Genomic DNA, 22,040 nt, shown 5'->3' with positions numbered 1-22,040 from the left:
GTTGCACACATATATCCAATTAATCTTTTGCAACTGGAGATTGCACCCTTAAGGCCTAGTGACAATACTTACATGGCTTAATTTAGGGATGTGCATGCAGCTGTCATGACTAACAAGTCCCCTTTTAAAGTTTTAAGTGATGAAAACCAGTTTACAAAGAGAAGCATACATTACCACAGTATCTATTAGATGAACATTGCATGGATTTGCATTTGATTTATATTGTAACTAACATTTTCATAATATAAATTTTTCATCATAATTTTTAGTGTAGCTATGTGAATTCACAGGCCAAGCCTTCAAACTGTACAATACTAGTTATGTTATGAACAGGGACACTTAGTACTACTATAGTTTAATTCTTTTGGGATGACTGGAGGATTAATTATTTAAAGATGAAAATATAACATAATTCACAAAAGAGCTGGACACACATCAGGCAAATGCAGCAGCTAAGCCTTATAGCTTCAAAGTATGCATATATTGTTGACAAGTGGTTTAAGCATAGTATTATAGAGTCAAGTTCAATATGGTTTAAGGGCACTCATGTAGTTTTGTAGATGAAATTAATGAAGAATAATTTGAACTATGACTTTGGCATGCATTGTTAGCTTTTTGTGTGAGCTAACAGTTGTCAGAAATGAAACATCAGCATCTGGAGACTGTCCCAAATCTGTGATCGCCTACTCCATCAAATCAGAGGCCCCTATATCCACTCCTGTATTCTGGTTGCAGGACCACACAATACGTGACATTAAAATGTAGATACGATCATCAATCATGTCAAATCAGTCTAATTACTTTGTTTAATTTAATGGTAAATGGTTACCTAGATACGTACCTTCCAGCCCAAGCATCAGGAGTGTCACAGCACAGTGAACAGAGCAAAGATCAAAACACAGTTGTAATCTTCTCTGTATCCTGTGAGCTCATTGCATTGAATGCCATTTACCTTTATGATTATCACCCTAAATTTCTCCTTGCTGGTTAGGTACAAGATATGTACGAGTCGCTTTGTTTGCATAAACAAGAATGCTCATTATATGCAGAATTAATTTTGTGAATCAGATTTAATTTACACGTAAATTTGGAAGAATACTAAATACCTGAATGACATACATACTTATTGATAACACCACTACTCAAACTAAGGTACTCGCTACTTATACTGCCAACTGTATAAACTATATACACTGTATATAGTGGTAGACCAACTCTTTGTGCTGTGGTTTTGCTATTAGAGAAAACCTTTTTACTATATTGTAATATCAGGAATTTACAGACACTTGTTCCTTCACTACATCCAACAGTTTCATTTCAGTTAGTTGCTGAACACACATTCCTCTCCAGTCTTTGTTAGCCTGAGGGTTAATAGGACTAGGATGAGTGATGCCTCCTACTACCACTTTAGAGTTGACTTGTCCTTGAACTACCAAATTAGAACGTCTCTCTGCATACTTACCAATCCCTACTACAAACCTAAAAATGAAATGATACACAACATAGTCATTCAACTACTGTATACTCACTTGACTTGCAGTAGTTCCATAACACTCAGTAATGCTACATCACAGTATTTCTCTACCAGTTTCTTATCAACTGCCTTTAAATCCGCTGGAGTAACATTCTTACCAGTTTTAGTCATGAAACATAATGGACAGTAGTTGTGTACATAACAGTTAGTAAAATATTTATCTGGTGTTCCACATAATTCTTCCATCAAGCCCCAAAATCTTGTCCCACTAACTTCTCGTCTGTCACAACTTAGACCATTAATTGGACGCTTTGGGTGCTCATTAACTGGCTTGTATACATTTCCTTTAATGTTCAACCACTCCTTCACATAATGACTGTCTCCAAAAGGAACCTATACATGTACAACACAAGTAAATGCTAATGAAGTAATTCTATCATACAATATGATAGTACAGATCGTGAAGGTTAGGGCTTTTTTAGCCAAAAATATCACCCTAAAACCAGCCTCACAATACCTTCATGGCATCTTGGCAGTGTGGTATAACCAAGCTCAAAAGTGCCTTCAGTATGACCTGAAACTCTTCCAAAAAGTTGCCACGAAATTTAAAAATATATATATTTGGTGGAATTTTCCACTGACTGACTGCCTGCCTGACTAATGCCTTCAGACAAGTGTAACTTGATAATGGCTAAGGCTACAGGCTTCATTTTTACCTGTTTGAAGTTGCTTCAGCCCTACTGGTACCTTTTGGTATACCGCAGTACATACAATGCATGCTTCATGACCTGTGTCCTCCTTTGTGTCCTATTTATCTTTGCTGACAGTGCAAGGTATGGCAGCACTGTATAACAGTGATGAAGGCTTGGAATTTCATGCCCAAAAATTATCACCTGAAAACAGGAGCTCATTGGGTCCTTGTCCTTCGGACTTGATGAGCTCCTGCCAAAATCTGCCTCATTTTCTAGCTTGGGTGTATTAGTTATACAAAACTAAACTCAAGAATGCCTCCAGAGTGATCCCAAAACACTTCCAGTAAGTTTCCAAATCCTTGTGTGTCCCATTTTGGTCTTCACTACCACAAAGGTGTTGATTCACAGTAATGCATTCATCACTACAGGCTATCATGAGAATTGTCTGTATTATCTGTGGTGGCTGAATTAATTGCAAAGGTATTTTTCATACTGTTCTTTGTTTATAACACTGTAACAATGGGGGAACTGACAAAGAAGCAAAAACGCTATTTCACTTTCAAGTCAGTGACAATTGATATTGCAGAGGTGTGTACAGTTTCTGTAGTCACTGAATTGATTGTAGAGGTGTTTCTTGCACTTATAATGCCGCATAATGGGTGGAACATAGTTTTCTCAGAAAATGAAGTGGAATGGCCACTTCGCCTTTCAGTAATAAGTGACAGTTGTCAGAGCACGTATTTAGTCATGCACAATGTATCTGACACCATTGATGGTACAAGTTAGTTCACCATAATTATGTAAAGACCCAAGTGTAAGGAAAAATAAGAAATTTTACATTTGAGTGAAATAAAAGCCAGATGTTTGATTGCTACAATGGAAGGATTGTGTAATGCTGCCAAGAAGCATTTTGGTGTAAAATCTAACCTGTACACTGTATTCTGTATGATCCCATTCCTATTTTCTAGATATTTTTAAAGCAACACAACTCTATATTCTTGCTCATATCATAGTGCTCATATGATAAACAGTGCTAGCATTGAAAAGGACAGTAGCCCTGTGTGACTGAAGCTACTAACAAATGTACAAATAGAATATAGCCACATGAAACTTAAAGAACATGTGTGTCTGAATGGCATCTTAATATAATGGTAACAGAAGAGAACCAACAGTCACTGCAATAATTACAAACCGTACACCATTCTGAGCCATTCCATAAGGACCTGGATTCATTCCCAAGAAGAGTAACTGCTTTGTAGAGTTTCCATATTTATGTACATAACACTGGTGTGTCTCCACTGCATAACTCAATGGATTATATACTACACACACTGGATCATGAAGTGTGATGGTAGCCAAGTTAGTACACAATTGATCTTCAATATCCACCAACTGGCTGCTAATATTGCTAATGTGAGATTCACATAATACTTATCAATAGTATAGTAGCAAGATAATAGCAGGAATCATAAAGACAGTCAATCTCAGAGAATGCAACCATGACAATTTAGTTTTAAAAAAAAATCTACTTTGCCAGTTAGGCACTGGAGGGTGCATACTGGAGGCAGAGCGCTTACCACGAGGCAAGGAACCTAAGCGAAAATCGTTGACTAAAGTGAAACAAGACAAATACCTTTGAAAAAATCCATGACTTTGATCTGCAGGCCACCCAGATACCGGCCAAGTGCCACACTCGGTGGTCAAATCAGGGGGGACAGCTAAGTAGGGGAAAGTTGTTGTTTTTATCTGCTTTACCAGTTAGGCACTGGAGGGCACAGAGCCTGTGCAAGGTGCTTACCATGAGCCAAGGAACGTAAGCAAAAATTTTTGACTAGAAACGGGACAAACACCTAGAAGGGGTTTGAAAAAAATCCATGCCTAGCCTGTCTTTGATCCACAGGCCACTCAGATACGTACCACACTTGGTGGGGAGGCTAACTGTACCCAAACATGACTAATTCTTATAGTCAGGTTTTGTCATTAGATCACTGCTTTACTGAGAATCAGGCACGGAATCTTTTAGCAAGTATTATACAACAAATGTTTTACACTTTGCAATTTAGGCTATGTCACATATTCACAGATCAGGTTACATAAAATAGATTAGTATTTATTATGTCTTGTGTAAGTCTACAGTAGCTAAGCACCTGATTGAGAAAAATTTTGTACTTATTTGACTATATACAGCTGTACACCCTGTAGACATACCCCTACAATGTTGCAATTTAAATAGTCCATGCAGCTCCACAGAATAAAGTAAATGAAATGCTTCATTATGGTGGTATGATTACCAGCAGAAAGTTAATTGATGGATTATTTCTTAACACAAGTTCCTTGGAGCTACAGTGGTAAACTATACAGGTTTATGCAACAGGGACAGATGCTCACAGGGCATAACTCATGATAAGAAATCAGTAAACACAGCATGCACTCATGCACTCATGCACTCATGCACTATCTAGGGGTGGAGTGGGGTTGTTCCAAAAGTTATCCGAGTAAAACAACTTAAAATTGATCCCAAAACATTTACAATGCTAATCCCTGTTTTTATTCTAGAATTACCGTATAGTAAAAAACTTTGGCGAATTTGGCGAATAAGGTTCGATCCGCCAAAGTTTTTTACCGCCATTTTTTTTTCTTTTCAGTTATCACATGATCACAATCGAGTGGCCACGTTGACCAGGGACGTTGACGGATTGTGATGAAGTCTATCCTTCAATATTTCAAACCGCTACCAAAAGAGAAGACAGAAGATATTGCTCTACCTGCTCCACATGGACCGTTAAGCAGCAAAGTTCCACCGGGAGCAATCGAAGCGGCCAATGAAAGGGTATCGTCTAAGCTACAACCTCCGCCGTCAACGAAATCCTCCAGTGATGCTGATTCCAACAGGGGTAATTACATAAAAGTGAGTGATGCCCAAAGATTTGCTATCGCAAAGCGAGCGGCACAGTTTGGAACAACCGCTTCGATGAGATATTTTGCCAGCAAATACCCTGATCAATTTGCGTCTTTGAAAGAACCTACTGTTAGGAGGTGGAAGAATAAATATAAGGCAGACTTGGCAAATAATAAATCTGTTGGCACTGTGAATGACGATTCTGAACAGGAAGAATCACGAGAACTCTGTCTGAAAAAGACTGGACGACCACTCAAGCTGGGTGAAGAACTCGATAAACAGGTCAGGGAGTATGTTGGGGTTCTAAGAGCTAAGGGCCTTGTTATCAACACTGCTGTTGTTATAGCTAGTGCTGAGGGTATACTCATGCACAAAGATGCCAACTTATTACAACAAATCGCTTTGACAGAAGGATGGGCAAAGTATCTGTTACGGCGAATGGGGTTTGTGAGGAGGAAGGCTACAACAAAAGCTAAAATCTCTGTTGAGGACTTTGAAGAAATCAAGAGAGACTACGTTTTAGACATGGAGGTAGTGGTATCAATGGATGAAATTCCTAAGGAGCTTATAATTAATTTTGATCAAACTGGAATACATTATGTTCCAGTTTCAGATTGGACGATGGCTGAAGAAGGGGCAAAACGGGTTGAATTGGTAGGCAAAGACGACAAAAGACAGCTAACTGCTGTTTTTGCAGGTTCCATGAGTGGAGAGTTTTTGCCACCTCAATTAGTTTATCAAGGGAAAACAACACGTTGCCTTCCACATTATGACTTTCCGTCGGATTGGCACATAACATTTTCTGCTAATCATTGGTCAAATGAGGACACGATGAAAGAGTACATTACCTACATTATTCTACCATACATCCATAAGAAGAGGGAAGAATTAAAGCTTGCTAGTGATTATCCAGCATTGCTTACCTTTGATAATTTCAAAGCCCAGTGTACTCATGCAATCCTCACTCTCCTCGATCAAAATAACATTAATGTTGTATTGGTTCCAGCAAACTGCGCCGATAGGTTGCAACCACTAGATTTGAGTGTGAACAAATCAGTGAAATCTCACTTACGAAACGAGTTTCAGACCTGGTATGCCAAGAAAGTATGTACACAGTTGCAAGGAGAGTCGAAACACGAACCTGTTGATTTAAAACTTAGCACAGTCAAGCCATTGGGAGCTGGGTGGATGAAATCTTGCTATGACTACATTAAAAGCAAACCTGACATCATTATAAATGGCTTCAGGGAAGCTGGAATTCTACTTTAACTCAACCAGTATTTGATTTTAATGATAATTTTATTAATGCAATAAATTATTTAATGAATCATAACATACACTTATAGCAAAGCATGAGAAGTAGTGGGGTATATATCCACATTATTTAATTGCATGCCCTGAAAATGGAGTCATTTGTTTTGCAGCAAAACAGCGGACTAGGTGCATTCTCATTGCCGACTGTTTATACTTTTGCTTGCTTGGGTGTAATCCAAAAGCCAAGGCTGTAGCATTAGCAATAGAGAACAGCCCACAATCCATCCCTCCTTTCTGCTTTTGACAACGTCCCATTGTTATGGTGAGCTTTGGAAAATTTGCTGTAGCAAAGAGTTTGTGAATTATTCCAGTTGTTTCTTGATCACAGTGATTGAACAACGTATCAAAAACCTTCACTTCACCTAACTTGCAGTTTATAGTCGAAGCTGTAACCCAGTGATGCCTTGCTTGACAGTGAACAATTTGGATGCAGTTAGTGAGAAAACCATTTGGAAAAAGCTGATTTCTTTCTTGAAAAAGTGTAGACTGAAGTCCACTCACTTTTGGATATTGAGCTTTTAGCAACTCCTGTGAAAGATTGATCTCAAGATCAGAGAGTTCTTGGCCCATTGTTATGTCTTCTTCACAAAAGTTTTTTGGCTTCTTTTTTGGTGGTGACTGATCAACCTGATCTTGAGTGCTGCATTGAGCAGTTAAATCCACCATTGATACAGACCCATCTATAGATTCCATAGCAACTGGCGGTGCAGTTGACTCAGCACTGGCATTAGCAAGAAAGTCCAAATTAACTAAATCATCCACACAATCTGCAGTTTTTATGCCCAACTTTACATTGATGGTTTCCTGTGTCTTTGCCCATTCCTTTTGGTCATCTATAATGTAGGTTAAAATACAAGGAATTTCTAATCCTCCTTGCTCAAGGTCAGCTGAATAACGTCGGTGCCCATTTACCCTACACTGAATCGTGCCACCACGCCTTATAAAGATTGAGCTCACTTTAGAAATCTTCCTAGGAACGTGTCCCACAGTCGAAAGTACTCCAGAAATATATTTCTTGATGGCAACGGCATGTGTATCGTGACTATTTCCAGGTTCTCGTTCGCATAAAAGTTCATCGTATGCGGTTGGATTCGGCCATATACTTTGGTACTCATGATAACCTCTGCTGCTAGAGTCCACTGAAAAACGAAACGACGATCTTGGCATCGCAGGAGACTACAGCAAACTACACGCTTTCACTAGCACGTGGTTTCGGTTTGACCAAACCAGTTTACGAGAGTCCACGTGCCTTGTCGTACGCCATTACGTAATTTCACAAAAGCCACCCAATCGTCAATGTTTTTTCCGTCAATTTTCAAACTGCGGGCATTCGCCAAACTTTTTTACCGTCAAAGTTTTTTACTATACGGTACCTCCTTTGAAGAGAACCAATAATTTGAGGGGGTATTATGCTGTTTGTATTGATAGGAGTATGTATAATCCTACAGATACATTTGACTGTTTATTAGAGTACAGTGTACAGTGCATGACTGCTGTACCAGAATGTTAAGTGCATGTGTTAGGTCCACTCTAAAATAAAAGGGACTCTAGCTCTTATAGGTACATGTTTAAAATTTAGGCAAATAACATCAAGAAAGACTGAAATTTTGAAAGAGTGCTAGTCTAATAGAACACACAGGAGAAATACAGATAAACAAACGTACATCCATTTACATTGTAGCTTGCCCCATACACCTATCAACTGTGCTACAAACATTCCCAAGAATCGCACAAACTGTGGAGCAATACCAGTAAGTGTCATCACTATCTGACACATAAAAAATAGGTGGCAGAGTGAAGAAAAAGTTGAGGAATCAAGCTCTGGACCTCCTGTTAATAGTTCTATGTGTTAATACCAGGGAAGCTTGTCTGATTTTGACAGGAATGCAGTGTAAGTTTCCTCTACATCAATGCCTTCAACAGTTGTGTATATAGAGAACAAATGAGCAATCTACAGCAAAACTTGGAGGTAGATGATGCATGCTTAATTTTGCCCAAGTGTTGCATTGATACACACTATGATTGCCAAGTTAGCATCAATAAAAGAATCCAGACAGATAGCTTATAAACTAACATTGGTACCTGCCCCACATGCAGGAGGACAATTTCAGATTCCACATCAACCACAATAACACAAATCAATGCACTGGGAATGAAGCATTAAGGATCAGCACCATTCATGTCCTAAAAGGTATAGCATGCATGGTGATAGCACTTTTAATCTACTGTACATGCATCCATAATCATGCAAACAAATAGTAAAAATGAACTACTAAAGAGTAGAACTTCTAATCAGCACATGTGCAAATCTGTGGAGCTAGTAGCACCTGTCCTATCACATCAGTACATGCAAGTTTACATGTAATAGGATTAATAAAAAAGAAATTAATTCATACATATAAGTATTTAAGGTTACGATATAGTCACGGGGAATCATTAAAAATTTTGAATGCCTATCGATTCTTTTTGAGAAGCTCATAAAACCAGTCTAGCAGTGTGAAAAGTTTTAAATGAAGGTGAAGCCCTTCATATTTAATGTTTTTATGTAGCTACAGTGTAGTTTGAGGAACACTACAATTTGTTGTAGTAACACAAGTAAACCAGCCCCCGTACATCGCTCAGCTGCAACTGTCACTACCATGTTTTTCTGCTGCCTAATACAGAAAAAGCTGTAGGCTCTATTGACATTTCTGGGGCATGGTGATAAAGTATATTAAATTTATTAGGTCCTGTGGAAGCACTTTTGGCGTGTTTCTTCCCAGTGACTCAGATACAAGCCTTCAAAGAACTTGTTTCACTTGAAAAAGCTGCTAAAAGTTCAACAAAACGTCTATACAACCAGTAACTTTAAAAATCGCTTCCACAGGACCTAGATATTTTAGTTGTTTAGTCACTTGTGCTGAAATTATTTCAGTAATCTGTTAGAGCGATGTTTTAAATACACTCTCAAAAGTGAAAATTAATGCCTCGGTAAGGTTTCTTTGCATGAAGAAAATGACCACGTAATTGAACATAAAAAGCAAAGGTACTTTATAGAGAAGCACTTGTTGGAACCAGAAAAAGCATGTCATTCATGATGTTATTGTGGTGTAAAGTGTGCACTACTTAATTTGAGCCTAAGCCTAACAACTGTGGTCTGGCAGATAGGCAGGCTGGCTGACCAAAAATGGTTTTTAATTTATTTGTAAATCAAGACTGCAAAGCCAGTCAAGATTCACATTTTGGTTTTGATTGCTGACTTGTGTTGAAATTTGTATCGACCACTGACCTGGTTCTGTTTATTTTCACTGTTTTGTGCACTACATACTAGCACAGCTGTGACCGCGCTGGGAAAACAGCTTGACCATTATCTTTTGTGTAAAATAAACCTTGACAGTTTTAGCTGTGGTCACAGATTCTATAGTATGAAGTGACACCCTTAAAACGTTACAAGATAATAATCTGAAGATACAAGTTATGTGTATTATTATCCAACAAGGGATGGTCACTAGCAATAGTCCTGTAGAACCATCTGCGACCTGGATCAAGGTTTTTGATCGACGAAAATATACCTTGATTGCTTGATAATTTAGTGCATATTCTCGTAAATTCTCGTTTCGTTTGTGAGCTAGTTTAATCACCACTTTCTAGGACGTCTTGATCACTCCAAATTTAACTCTTGATCACTTGATTTGATTTTGATCCCGGTCGCAGATGGTTCTACAGGACTATTGGTAGTGACTACCCCTTGTCCAAGTACTGTATCTATGCTTACCCACATTCGACCTCTGGATTCAGTTACGCCCTCGAAGGGATGGTCTTTTTCCCCCCGGGTTAAATGGACTGCCCTTGCCCGTATATAAAATCATTAGTCTATAATTTAGCTAGACAGAGACTGATTCTTTTATGTGGGAAAGGTAATATTAAATGGAGTGGCTATTCGTACGGCAGTCACGTATGAGTAGTTCTTGAGCTATTTGTACGGCAGTCATATGATTCATAATGAACGAGCCAGTTCAACGATTTTTGTATTCTGGAAACTACACGTGGCTTTTGGCACGTACGTTTGGTCTGCACTACGCTGGTACATCTTTGACTAGAGTTAAATGTCGAATGCTTTGGTGGATTTTAAAGTATCAGAGGATCTTTGTGATGCAATATTGACGTTTCAGCAAGCCGAATTCTTGACCGAATTTGTGCAAACCTGTACAGCAGACACTGACGATTTTGAGTCCGGCAAGGACGATCATTTGAATCAGCGTCGGCAACACGTGCACCAAAAAGGTACTCAGAAAGGGATCGTATAATTGCAGAATGAGTAAGCATTACCGAATTAGTGTGACTGTACAGTTGGCAACCATGCATTTCTAGATTAGCAACCATCCATTGTACTAACCACTTCAAGATGAGCAAACCTCATTGTCAACTTTCTACTTTGCAGCAATTCATTGAACAGTCACCCTGACTGCAAGATAAGCAACAGTACAACTACTGCTGCAATGTACTTAATGGATTGATCACATTAGGTATCTCACTCCCAGCTACACTAGTACGACAAGATTAATGCCACTCATCAACTGTTACGTGACCAATCTCATGACTTACAGGACACAATATAAGAATTCCTCAAGACTGTATTTCAAGTTTTACTGAATGCTGTGTTATGGAATTGCTTTATAGGAGCTGCATGCATACTGTCAATTGTTGTACACTGACTACAACCACTGGGTAGCAATCAATCCCATGTCAGATTCTGAAGTTGTATAAGTCACACAACTGATGTTTTAAATAAATTGCTGCCTTTGTTAATTCTTGATCAGCATAAATTCTTCAGGTCCATCTTGGAAAGTGCAAATGCAAATTGATTACTGGAGTATATATTCCTGTAATGATCATTGTTTTGGCAGAAATCTAGCATCATGCCATCATGACCACAAGGTAATCCATGGTCATCTTATTCTAGCTATGACATAGCTATAATATACATGCTTGTATTTTTTATATGTTAGCTAGCTAACAGTTAACTGATTGATATTCCTGTATTACTTTGAGTACAACTATCTGAATATTGATTTTGTGATTATTGCTGTATTATAAAAATTATGAATGCTCTTACCGAGACTACACGCATACATAGTACAAGTGAGCATGCAGTGTCACTGCACCATGAATGGAAATTCAATAAGTCAGCTGAGTTTGAATGAGCTATGTCAACAGTGGTGGATCTAGACTCTGGGTTGGAGCAAAATGAGGTCACAGCCTGCTGACAATGGCAGTCCTCCACCAAATATAACACACTGCACTGCATAATTTGATCATAGTACTGCTTCTCTAAAATAATGTGACTGCTTTATTCGAGTGATTGATTACTTTATTACAATATCTTGATCTCACATACCAAAACTCTTTGGTAGGACATAGGCCCACCCCTAAATACGCACTGTATGTCAATCTCTGTCACTGAGGAGGCAGCTGACCGTTGCCAACGAATATCATTTGGCAAGTGGTAGTTATACCCTAGCTACGCTGTTACGTGACCGTACGAATAGCAGGTAGGCTATTTGTACGTACCATCGTATGAAGTTTTTTTTGCTATTCATACGGACTGCCGTACAAATAGCACAAGGTGATTTCATAGCTATTCGTAGTCTGGCGCGGCCGCCCCTTCGCATAAAGAGGAAGGGTCTGGTCACTCTAGCATACAAAATTTGTAGCCTGTTACCGAACATCAATCAGATCGCGTTGTTGGTAATTACTGAATTTTTGTGACGTTTGTTTATAAGTTACCATAGATACGTAATGAGTGAAAGAAATTATCGCGAAGTTTCATGAAGATGAGATATGATTGAGGCTGCTGGTAGTCGTCTATACGGTGTAACTGAGATCTGCTTACTTTGTATGGTCGTCAGACATGTTATTCTTGTTGCCATTGTTGTGATGTCATTGTTTAATTACATTCTACCGCTACAAATTTGTAATGCTAGAGTGACCAGACCCTTCCTCTTTATGCGAAGGGGCGGCCGCGCCAGACTAAGCTATTCGTACGTGACCGTACAAATAGCACGTGAGCTATTCGTACATGACCGTACGAATAGCAACGGCCAATATTAAAGGTCTGGGTACGAGTTCAGTATTTTATCGCTTAGTTATGGCATAAAACGGTCTCTACGTTACCATACGTGCATGCAAGAATTCAATTCAATTACAATACACATACCTTTCGCTCAAACGAATTCTTTTAGCTTCTGCCATTGCTGGTACCCACAATCGGTTACTTTATAAACAATTTCCGTATCATTCCGCATACTGATTGTTACACTATAAAACTATTTTTAGTATGCTTGTATTCTAGGCAATTTATGGAAAAGATAATAATTTATGTATACAATGCTATAGCTACAGTGTAATTAGGTGATTGCCTGGAGAGTTCCCCAAGAACGTCCGACTTTTACTTTAACTGGAAATTCAACTGTCCTTCCTTTAAATGCTGTGGTCATTTCATGACAAACAGTGTCAACAACTCGATCAGTTTTAGTCCCAGCACATTCATACAATAACTCATCATGTAACTGTAACACCAGACGTGCTGAACAATCATCAGATCTGCTCATACACTGATCAATATTGATCATAGCCATCTTTACTAGGTCAGCAGCAGATCCTTGTATAACAGTGTTGACTGCTTGTCGTTCAGCTTGACCTTGTGCCGACTTATCCACTGAGTGAATAGCTGGTAAGAATCTCTTTCTACCTGACATTGTGACCACGTATCCTTTAGTCTTACATGATTGGATTGTGTCGGAAATAAACGACTTCACACCAGGATAACAATTTTTGAAAGTCTCTACCAAGTTGACAGCCTCACTTTCTGATATCTTCAATTGAACAGCCAAACTCTTTGTACCCATTCCATACATTAATCCATAACAAATGGACTTGGCTTGTTGTCTGTGCTGATCAGTTAGTTGTGATAGTGGAATGCCTAACCAGTCGCTGGCCATAACTTTAAACACATCTTGACCACTAGTGAGAGCTTTCTGAAGAGACCGGTCACCTGATAAATGTGCCATCATTCGTAACTCAAGTTGGGAGTAATCAGCAGATAACAGTACACAACCTTTGGTAGCAATAAACAAATTTCTAATGCTCACATTAGTGTGCTGGTCTTCTGGTAAAGGACCAGAAGTGTCACCTTCATAACACAACTTGTAATCTCTTGGAACACTTTGAAGATTTGGTTTAGCAATGGTAACTCTACCAGTGGCAGTATGAGTGTGACATGTAGCATACACCCTTACCATATCATGATTGGTGGAAGATAAAGTTTCTCTTTCCAGTGGACTAACAACTGTACTCAGTGTCAAAGCAACAGTTCGCCATTCCATAATAACTGCTGGAAGTGGATGTAACAAAGTGAGCTTTTCTAAAACTTCCTTACACGTACTGATGTGGTTCAGTTGTTTAGTGGTGACCTTTGAATAACCACTCTTTGTCCCAATACGACCATCAACTGGAAGTTTTAAGTTAATAAACAAAACTCGGGCTATCTCACCTGGTGATGATAATGAAAACTTCTGCTGTGCAAGTTTATGAGCTTTTAGTTCTAGTTTACGCAGGTGATCTTGAAGACGTTTTTTGTACAGAGCACACTGTTGTTGGCACATCCCTATACCATTCAGTTCCATCTTGGCCAGAGACAACATAGATGGCATTTCTATTTCAACAAGAGGATGGTATAATTCTTCAGTTACTAAGATGTTTTCTAGTTTAGTCATGAGTAAGAAACTCAACACACACTCAGATATGGCCTTTAGCTGACTGGAGTTACCTTTAACAGAGAGGGGAAACTCCCGGCTACCATTCTGTAATGAAATATTAGTTATTTCTGGTAAGTAACGGTGGACCAGATCTTGTAATGACAACTGTTTCCCATCAGGATTAGTCAACCAATGAGCAACACTAGGATCCAACAAGGCTACATCAGATAGGTCAATGTTAAGGCCACTTAATAGCAGTTTTACATGTCTCTGAATGTAAAATGCCACCAAAGTCTTTTTTATTGTTAAACCATTACCTAAAATCTCACTAAAAATGTTTCGTAAGTTGCCATCAGTTTGCACACTAAGGAAGTATACAAGTGTACCTCCTCCATAAAAGACAAGTCCAGTGATCTCACAACATAAAACTGGTACAGTTATACTACCACTTGACAGTTGCTGCTCTTTCTTGCACCCTCTCACACCATCACCAATCCCATGACTTGTAGGTTTAGTAACAACATACACAGATAGTGATTGTAATTTCATTAATTCCTCCGTCACATCAGTACCCACGACCTTCTTCACTGTAATACAACAATGAGAGTACACCGCAGTATTTAAAACGTTTGACTTTGTTAGTTTCTTTGAATACCTTTCATTTTCAGCCTGATTATCTACTGTGAGAACATCCTCAGATTCAACAGAAGAAACTGGTTTTGACATGTGAGATAGTTGAGACAGATCAGGATGATGTAGAGGAGACTCAGCCACAACGCTGATATCAGCCACTGCCAGTTGAGGGGTAACTAGTTCAACTGACATGTTACATGAAGTAGATGACACTTCTCCAAACATCACTTCACTATAATCATCTTCCTTAGTATGCTCTCCCTCATCTATCAACAATGGTGACTGTGCCATCACCTGCTCTGGACTAGTAATTTGAGCTGAATGGTCAATTCTACTGTAGTCAATGACCTGACAAATTTTCTGATCATTCAAGCTGGGGGTACTTTGTGCTTGCGGAGGAATATCATTTAATATGGTAGTACTGGTTACATCTGGTGGTGTTAACTGTAGTCTCATCTTCTTTAGTCCTCTAGTTTCTCTTGATGGACTCCTCTTAAATGATGGGGTCTTTTTGCTGCTTTCAACATCAATGCTTTGGTCTGGTAACTTTGCTTGCCACGTTTCAATTGGTATTCCTATATCCGAAGAAATGATTTTTTGTGCTTCTTTGATGATTAGCTCAGCTTCAGTTAACCTTTCTTTTAGCATTTTACTTTTCTTATCAGGAGAATTATCAGCTGCCCTGGCACAATGGAAAGGGGTTGCAGTACGTAAACAAACCTCAATGGCAGAAATATTAGCACTAGCAATTGTAGTAAGAGTGTGGTAGCCAGCATTATACAGCGTCCTTGCCTGGTAATTACTCAGTAGAGAAACACGGATGATACCACAAAGTTCACGCTCAACACCAAACACAAGTCGTGACTGAAATTGAGCAAACAACAACTCTAAGTTAGACCAGCCCAATTTCTGACAAAATGTGGTCACCATACCAGCAAATCCACCAGCTGACAACTGCAGTGACTGTAACAATCCTTTCGATGTACCAAATTTCTCTGCAACTACTGCCAGTGGTACCTCATGAACAAGATCATGTAGTGCTAGGGAGATCATGAAACGACGGTGTACAGACATGGCTGCTTGTTGTGCTGTAGTTCTAGTTGTAATCCTGTGGTTGATTGCACGTATGAGAAACACTTCTTGTACACCAACCAGGTCTGCTACATGTTTCATATCTGCTGGTAGTCCTTCCCAAAGTTTCAAGTATTGATACCAGTTAATGGAGGGCCACTGCTGCTGAATGTGGATAGGAGTTACCTACAGAATAATATGTACACTACACTACAGATGTATAAACACTATACAAACAAAGCAAACATTCAGTTGACCAGTGTGTTTACTACTCTATTCTGTAGCGATGTGTGATTGATTATACATTAGAACCTGTCTTATCGGCCACCTGTATAAAAAGACCACCTCTCTAAAGGTCTGCTTTAAATTCTACCTAGTAAGGCACTAATACACTAACCCAAAAACAACTACCTGCATATCAAGGCCAAGAAATTTTGACCCAAAAGTGACTGCCTCCACTGTATCAGTAAATAGTGATAAAGAGATTAAAAGTGTTGCAATACTCTGGTTTATAAAAGTGATGGAGAAGGTGTAATAATTAGCAGGAGGAAGATAGCTCGTGATATAAGCCTAGGCATAGATTTTAGCTATAACTAGAGATAATCGAGGGTGTATATCACTACTATTCTTGAAATCAATAGCATCCCAATAGTAAGGCATATTACTCAATTGAACAATCATGTTTTTCAAGACTATTCCTAGCTTTCATACATATTCATGTATGACATGTTCCTTGTATTTTATTACACTGTTAAAACTGGTAGCTTAGGAGGCCAGAAATGTATATTGCAATTGTTAAGTACTTGAAAAGCCTGTGGCAAGACATTCACAACAATCTCAGTAGGCCACACATTTTGGCTTGAATCAGGAGCCCTCAATTAAAACCACTTACGTAGTTACAAGGTTGGATGTGTGTTTATAATACATGTATATACGTACATACTGTAGTTACATACGATGCATACACACATACGTATACACATACATACATAATGCGGATTCTCCTACCAGATGGGCAATCAATCCTACTGTAAAAATTACTCAAAATGGATAAGGGATGACACAGCTATGTGTGTGAAAATCATGTTTTTGTTCTTCCTGTAAATAATTTAGCAGTGTGACCCAGTTTCTAGGGCTGCACCAATACACTACCAAGTGGCTTGATCAGGTTAAAAGTATAATTTGTATGTGCATGCATTGTACTACTAATTGCCTGGCTCTACCTGATATAAGAGATGGAGCTCATTTTCCAGTGCAAAGTTCTTCCTTGCCTTGCTCAATTCACTGAAGACCCAAATAGCATCATGAGGAGACAAAGATGATGCAACTGTTGCCATTCCCAACTGAGTAGCACAATACTGCACTCCTTTACAAGTGTAAAATATACAGTAAATGTATCAAAGATAATTTATAGTAACTTGTAAACAAAAATTAGAGTACAGGAAATGGTACTACTGTATGTATGTATTCCGGCCCGGAAGCACTGTGTGTAGTACATATAGCCAGGAGCATGTACATCTGTAACATGAATGATGAAAATTCTATCAAAAGTACTATAGTCAGTTCACATTCACCTGAGCCCCTTCCAACTACAGTGGACCCTTAGTTATCCGAACCCCTAATGATCTCAGGAAATAGCAAAAGTGTTTAATTTTACAGAGTTCTGTTGAAATACTCTAATAGAACATACACCTGTACTCAAAATACTCTAATAGAACAAACGGTCATTTTCAATTTCGGATAAACAAAGGTATGGACAAACAAGGATCGGATAACTAGGGGTCTGCAGTACAGTAATATCAAAGAGGTGTGAACATGTGTTACTCCCAAAGGTTTTGTAGAACAAGCATGTTTTATGTAAATGTTTATGCACTTGAATCGTCTATTCAAACGTACAGGATATTTTTAAAGCCATATAAGTTATAACCCATCTGTTCTTGCCCACCTTTTGATAAACAGTGTCAGTGTTTAAAGAGCTTCACAGCACTACTAGTAGCTGGCTTAAGTAACAATAATTTTATTAACAAAAAGTGAGGGCTCAGGTGAAGATGAATGAGAACTGACTATACATACCCTGTTTACTTCTCCAAGGTCGCCCTTCTCTTGACAAGACAAGACAGTAGAATCTTGGTTATATAAGAGAACACTCAACCACTCTAAATACAGCAATTGTTTTGGTGTCCAACTAAACAGAATTCTAAAATTACACTGTATTTCTAAAATAACTGGTGGTCTGCATATCACATACCCTTGTGTGTCTGAATTATGCAAGCAAGTCAGTAAGAGATGTGTACAATGTCTAAAGAATTTGGTGCACCCCATACTCACTCAAACATAATATTACAGTATCAGTTTCAGTCTCCCCCACTATAATATTATGAACTCTTGGTTGTATAAACACATCATAATTCTTGGGTGTTACCAAGTGTTTGAAATGTACATACCCAAGGCCCTGAACCTGCTATTCAGACTCTCTTTTAGTTTGAATTGTTTCCTTACTCTATTGAAACTGAATGACCATAATGTTACTCATAACCCATGCCATAACATCTAACATAGCTATATTGAATACTAGCAAGAAGAAATTGGTCTTAACAAACATTACCTGCTGTACATGTGGTGTTCACTACTAATAGTATGTGAAATAGGATTCCGTCTTATTTTAACAGAAACCTATACTGCTATATGTCACATTTTATGGTTGCAGATAGATACACTGTATGTAGACCCAAGCAATAAAGTACCCCACAGTCTGTTGACAGTCAGCTATGGAGTATGTGGAGTACTACAGTGATCATGAGATTTTAGGGATAAATGTACTGTACCATTTGCCAGAGGATCGATCTTCTCAACATCATCTTGTCCAGGTTGGATTACAGCAACAAACTCATTCCCAATTAAAAACTCCAGAGTAGTTTTCACAAGATCATTGGTTGTTAAGGTATCAGTCTCAGTCTTTTGGTCCATGTACTCAGTAAATAGTAAAGTAGAAGATGCATACTTCATTACATCCTTGTAACTAAAATAGGTAGCAAACAAAAAGATGGCATATGTGCCATGAATATCAACCTCCAAACTAGTCAGTACTGACACATATTACTTTTGCTTAACTCAAGTTCACTATTTCCTATGCACATAAACACCACTATAGTAGTTAGTGTCTTATTTAGTCAATTACCATATTTAATGACTGGGTGTAAATGATTTTGGGCTAGGCATTTAAACAAACTAGGGCAGTTCTTAGCATGTATTATAGTAATGGTTAAAGTGGTAGTGACTGTGCTCACTTAGTTTGATTTTTTTTGTTACTTGCAACAGTGAGCAAGAGGTTGAAGTGTGTAAATCCAGGTATTTAGACTCCATTGTAACAACACATGACCTTAGGCCCTGGAATTTAAACAGACCCAAATGTGTATATTATAGCCTGGCATATAAGTTAGCATGTATTAGAGCCTAGCTTTAGTACAGAAAAACAAGGTAGTCATAGTCACACACCACTTAAAATAGCTGGGTGTAACATCTGTGAAGGTTGGGCCAAACCAAACATCTTAGTTAGTATAATTATATCATTACTGTATGCACAATACAGTCCAACAAAATTATTTACAAGAAGGACCACTCACTTAACAACAGTTCCACTGACAATTACTTCCAGTAATGCTCTACTCATGGCATTTGGGTTATGACTACTATCACCAGAGAGTCCTCCACCTATGCAACTGTGAACTGGATTCAACTCCGACTTCAGCAAGCTTGTAACCTTTGCTCGTTCACTCTGTTTACAAATCAAAATACTCTCTCCCTTTATGTCCACTCCTTTCCTTCCAGCCCTACCTACCATCTGCCTGTACACCTGAATGTCTATCAGCTTACCACAGAACATAGGGGTGCGAATAATCACTCTTCGTGCTGGCAAGTTGACTCCACTGGACAAGGTTGATGTGGCAATCAATAACCTGATGATGCCTTGACGGAAAGCAGTTTCTATAATCACTCTTTCATCAACAGTGAGCCCAGCATGATGAAAAGCTATTCCATGAGATAGTGTAGATCTCAATATTGGATCAATCCCAACCATTGTTTGCAGTAGTTTCTCATAGACTGTACCTATAGCTCTATTATCATCCTGACAGGATATACCAGTGGCAAGCTTTTTAGCTAAATTTTCACACCAGCTCCGTGTAGGACAAAACACGAGAACAGAATGCCCTTCAGAAATAGTCTCCTTACACAACTGTGTGAGGCCTTCTTCATCACTAGAATTAGAATAACTTCTCAGTTTACTAAATGATGCATCATAAAGTGTATCACCAATAAACACCATCTCTTCTAAAACGACTGGCCTGTAGTCGGTTAAAAATAGTTCACCTTTTATCCAACTAGATAGCAGTTTTACATTAGGAAGAGTAGCACTCATCCCTATTATTTGAATATGGTTATTTTCTTCTGTCAAAGAGTTAGAACAGATATCAACGGAAGATGCATACAATACCTTAGTGATTAATAGCTCCAGTAGAAAGCCTCGATGAGGTTCACCTATCATGTGTAACTCATCAATCACTACTGCACCAATTTGCCAGAGTTCTCCCTTCTCTAGTAAATGATTAACTATACTGTTAGCCTTCTCAATGGTGCACACTGCAATGTCTACTGATGCTAATCCGCCAGCTGGACTCTGTCCACCCATGAAGCCACCTGTTTTAACATTGACACAACCAAACAGTTTCTGAAAGTGACTAGTCTTCTCTTGACCGATACTGACAAATGGAAGAATAAACAAGACCTTTTTACGTCTCTCCAGCACACACTTTAATGTTAGCAGTTCTGCCACAAGAGTCTTACCAGCACTAGTGGGCGCAGAGAATATGAGGTTGCCACCACTTAATACATTAGGTAACAGAAGGCACTCAGCCTGCCAGGGGAACATTGAAGAAATCCCACCCACTTCATATTGCTGTACAACCATGAGGGGTAAATCCCAGCTGCTTAACAGTAGAAGTGACTTGCAATTTTGTTTTGAGGTAACAGCATCAGTAGTCGATGGTACATTCTCACTGTTTTCGGAAAGAGAATTGCTTTGGGAATACTTTTCTAGTTTTTCTAAAAATGAGTCTAACTCACTGTTCTCTTCTAGTCCAAGCGACTGACTTAATATTATTGGGGGTGTAAGACAAGCTACAGTTTTAACTGCTATATCATCAGTAAACACTTGGGTATGTGATCTTTCAGTACTCAATGACTATACAATATTAGCATATTTGTATTCAATAAGCAGAATAAGGCAAAAACATAAACAGTAAGTGTTGTATCTTTCATACTATAGTCTTGCCCATTCCCCACCCCACTAAAAGATGCAACTATCAGGGTACTTCAAACAAATATATTATTACAGTGAAACCTCATTAATAGGGACTCATGATAAGTGGTCCTATTGCCAAAAATCTGGCCATAAAACTAGGTATTATTGGGTTTTCAACAAATCAACAACTGGCTAGCTTGCCGTAACAGAAATTTACAGTTGACATAAACACAGTGAAAGGTAGGAATACACTAATTATTCATTACTTGAGGAAAAGCATGAAGTACATTTGCCAGAATAGTACAGCTTTTGGCAGTTACATTATGCACTTATATTAGCAGCAACTTTTGCAGTGATACCTGTCTGCTCTGCTGGCATATTTGAGGGAAAATTGTATTAGTTTTACCATAGATACTATAGACTCGGTTTGGTCCTGCAGTAAAAGGTCACTGGCCTTTACTACTTTATATTAAATATTAATGAGTTGGCCTAAAAATACATCTGGACTTGCTGGACCTGGCCTCTGTAACAAGGTGGCCTCATTACTGAGGTGGCCACAAAGTGAAGTTTCACTGTACTACACACCTAGACTCAGCTACTACGCACCTATGCTTTAGTCCCTGGGAAAGCCCGGGCCGGCTACGCGAAAACACACACAAAAATCTAGTATACTGAATGTTTTACCTTTACGGTATTTGTAGAGTTCCCGAGTAAAGATTTTTTCCACTTACATTTTCGTCCGCTTCCTTGACGAAAGGCCGGAAGACAGAGCGCCATGAATTCAAAATTGTTCCGTAAACTTGTATCATTTCATCCCCCGCATATATACGATGTTTTACAAAACTGCACAGTGTACTGCATGTCTATATACGCAGGCGCATACAAAAAGTGACGAACAGTACTGGTCGCCTAAAGGATTGAA

General features: G+C 38.7%; 2 protein-coding genes across 2 annotated transcripts; both read right to left on the bottom strand.

The window, feature by feature from the left end:
• Positions 1-1,051: 1,051 nt before the first annotated feature.
• On the bottom strand, positions 1,052-12,699 carry LOC136250640 (single-strand selective monofunctional uracil DNA glycosylase-like). Its single transcript, XM_066042865.1, has 4 exons — positions 12,576-12,699; positions 3,364-3,574; positions 1,530-1,867; positions 1,052-1,479 (listed from the first exon to the last, which is right to left on the bottom strand). The coding sequence occupies exons 1-4, from the start codon at positions 12,608-12,610 to the stop codon at positions 1,269-1,271; spliced, it is 795 nt and encodes a 264-aa protein (XP_065898937.1). The 5' UTR covers positions 12,611-12,699; the 3' UTR covers positions 1,052-1,268.
• Positions 12,668-21,911, bottom strand: LOC136250639 (DNA polymerase theta-like). Its single transcript, XM_066042864.1, has 5 exons — positions 21,803-21,911; positions 19,443-21,058; positions 18,645-18,838; positions 17,043-17,185; positions 12,668-16,005 (listed from the first exon to the last, which is right to left on the bottom strand). The coding sequence occupies exons 1-5, from the start codon at positions 21,893-21,895 to the stop codon at positions 12,766-12,768; spliced, it is 5,286 nt and encodes a 1,761-aa protein (XP_065898936.1). The 5' UTR covers positions 21,896-21,911; the 3' UTR covers positions 12,668-12,765.
• Between the last annotated feature and the right edge of the window lie 129 nt (positions 21,912-22,040).

This window comes from Dysidea avara, chromosome 3 (assembly GCF_963678975.1).
Source record: "Dysidea avara chromosome 3, odDysAvar1.4, whole genome shotgun sequence".
Taxonomy (NCBI): domain Eukaryota; kingdom Metazoa; phylum Porifera; class Demospongiae; order Dictyoceratida; family Dysideidae; genus Dysidea; species Dysidea avara.
Note: the sequence above shows the minus strand (reverse complement) of the source record. Positions and strands in the feature narration are given on the sequence as shown.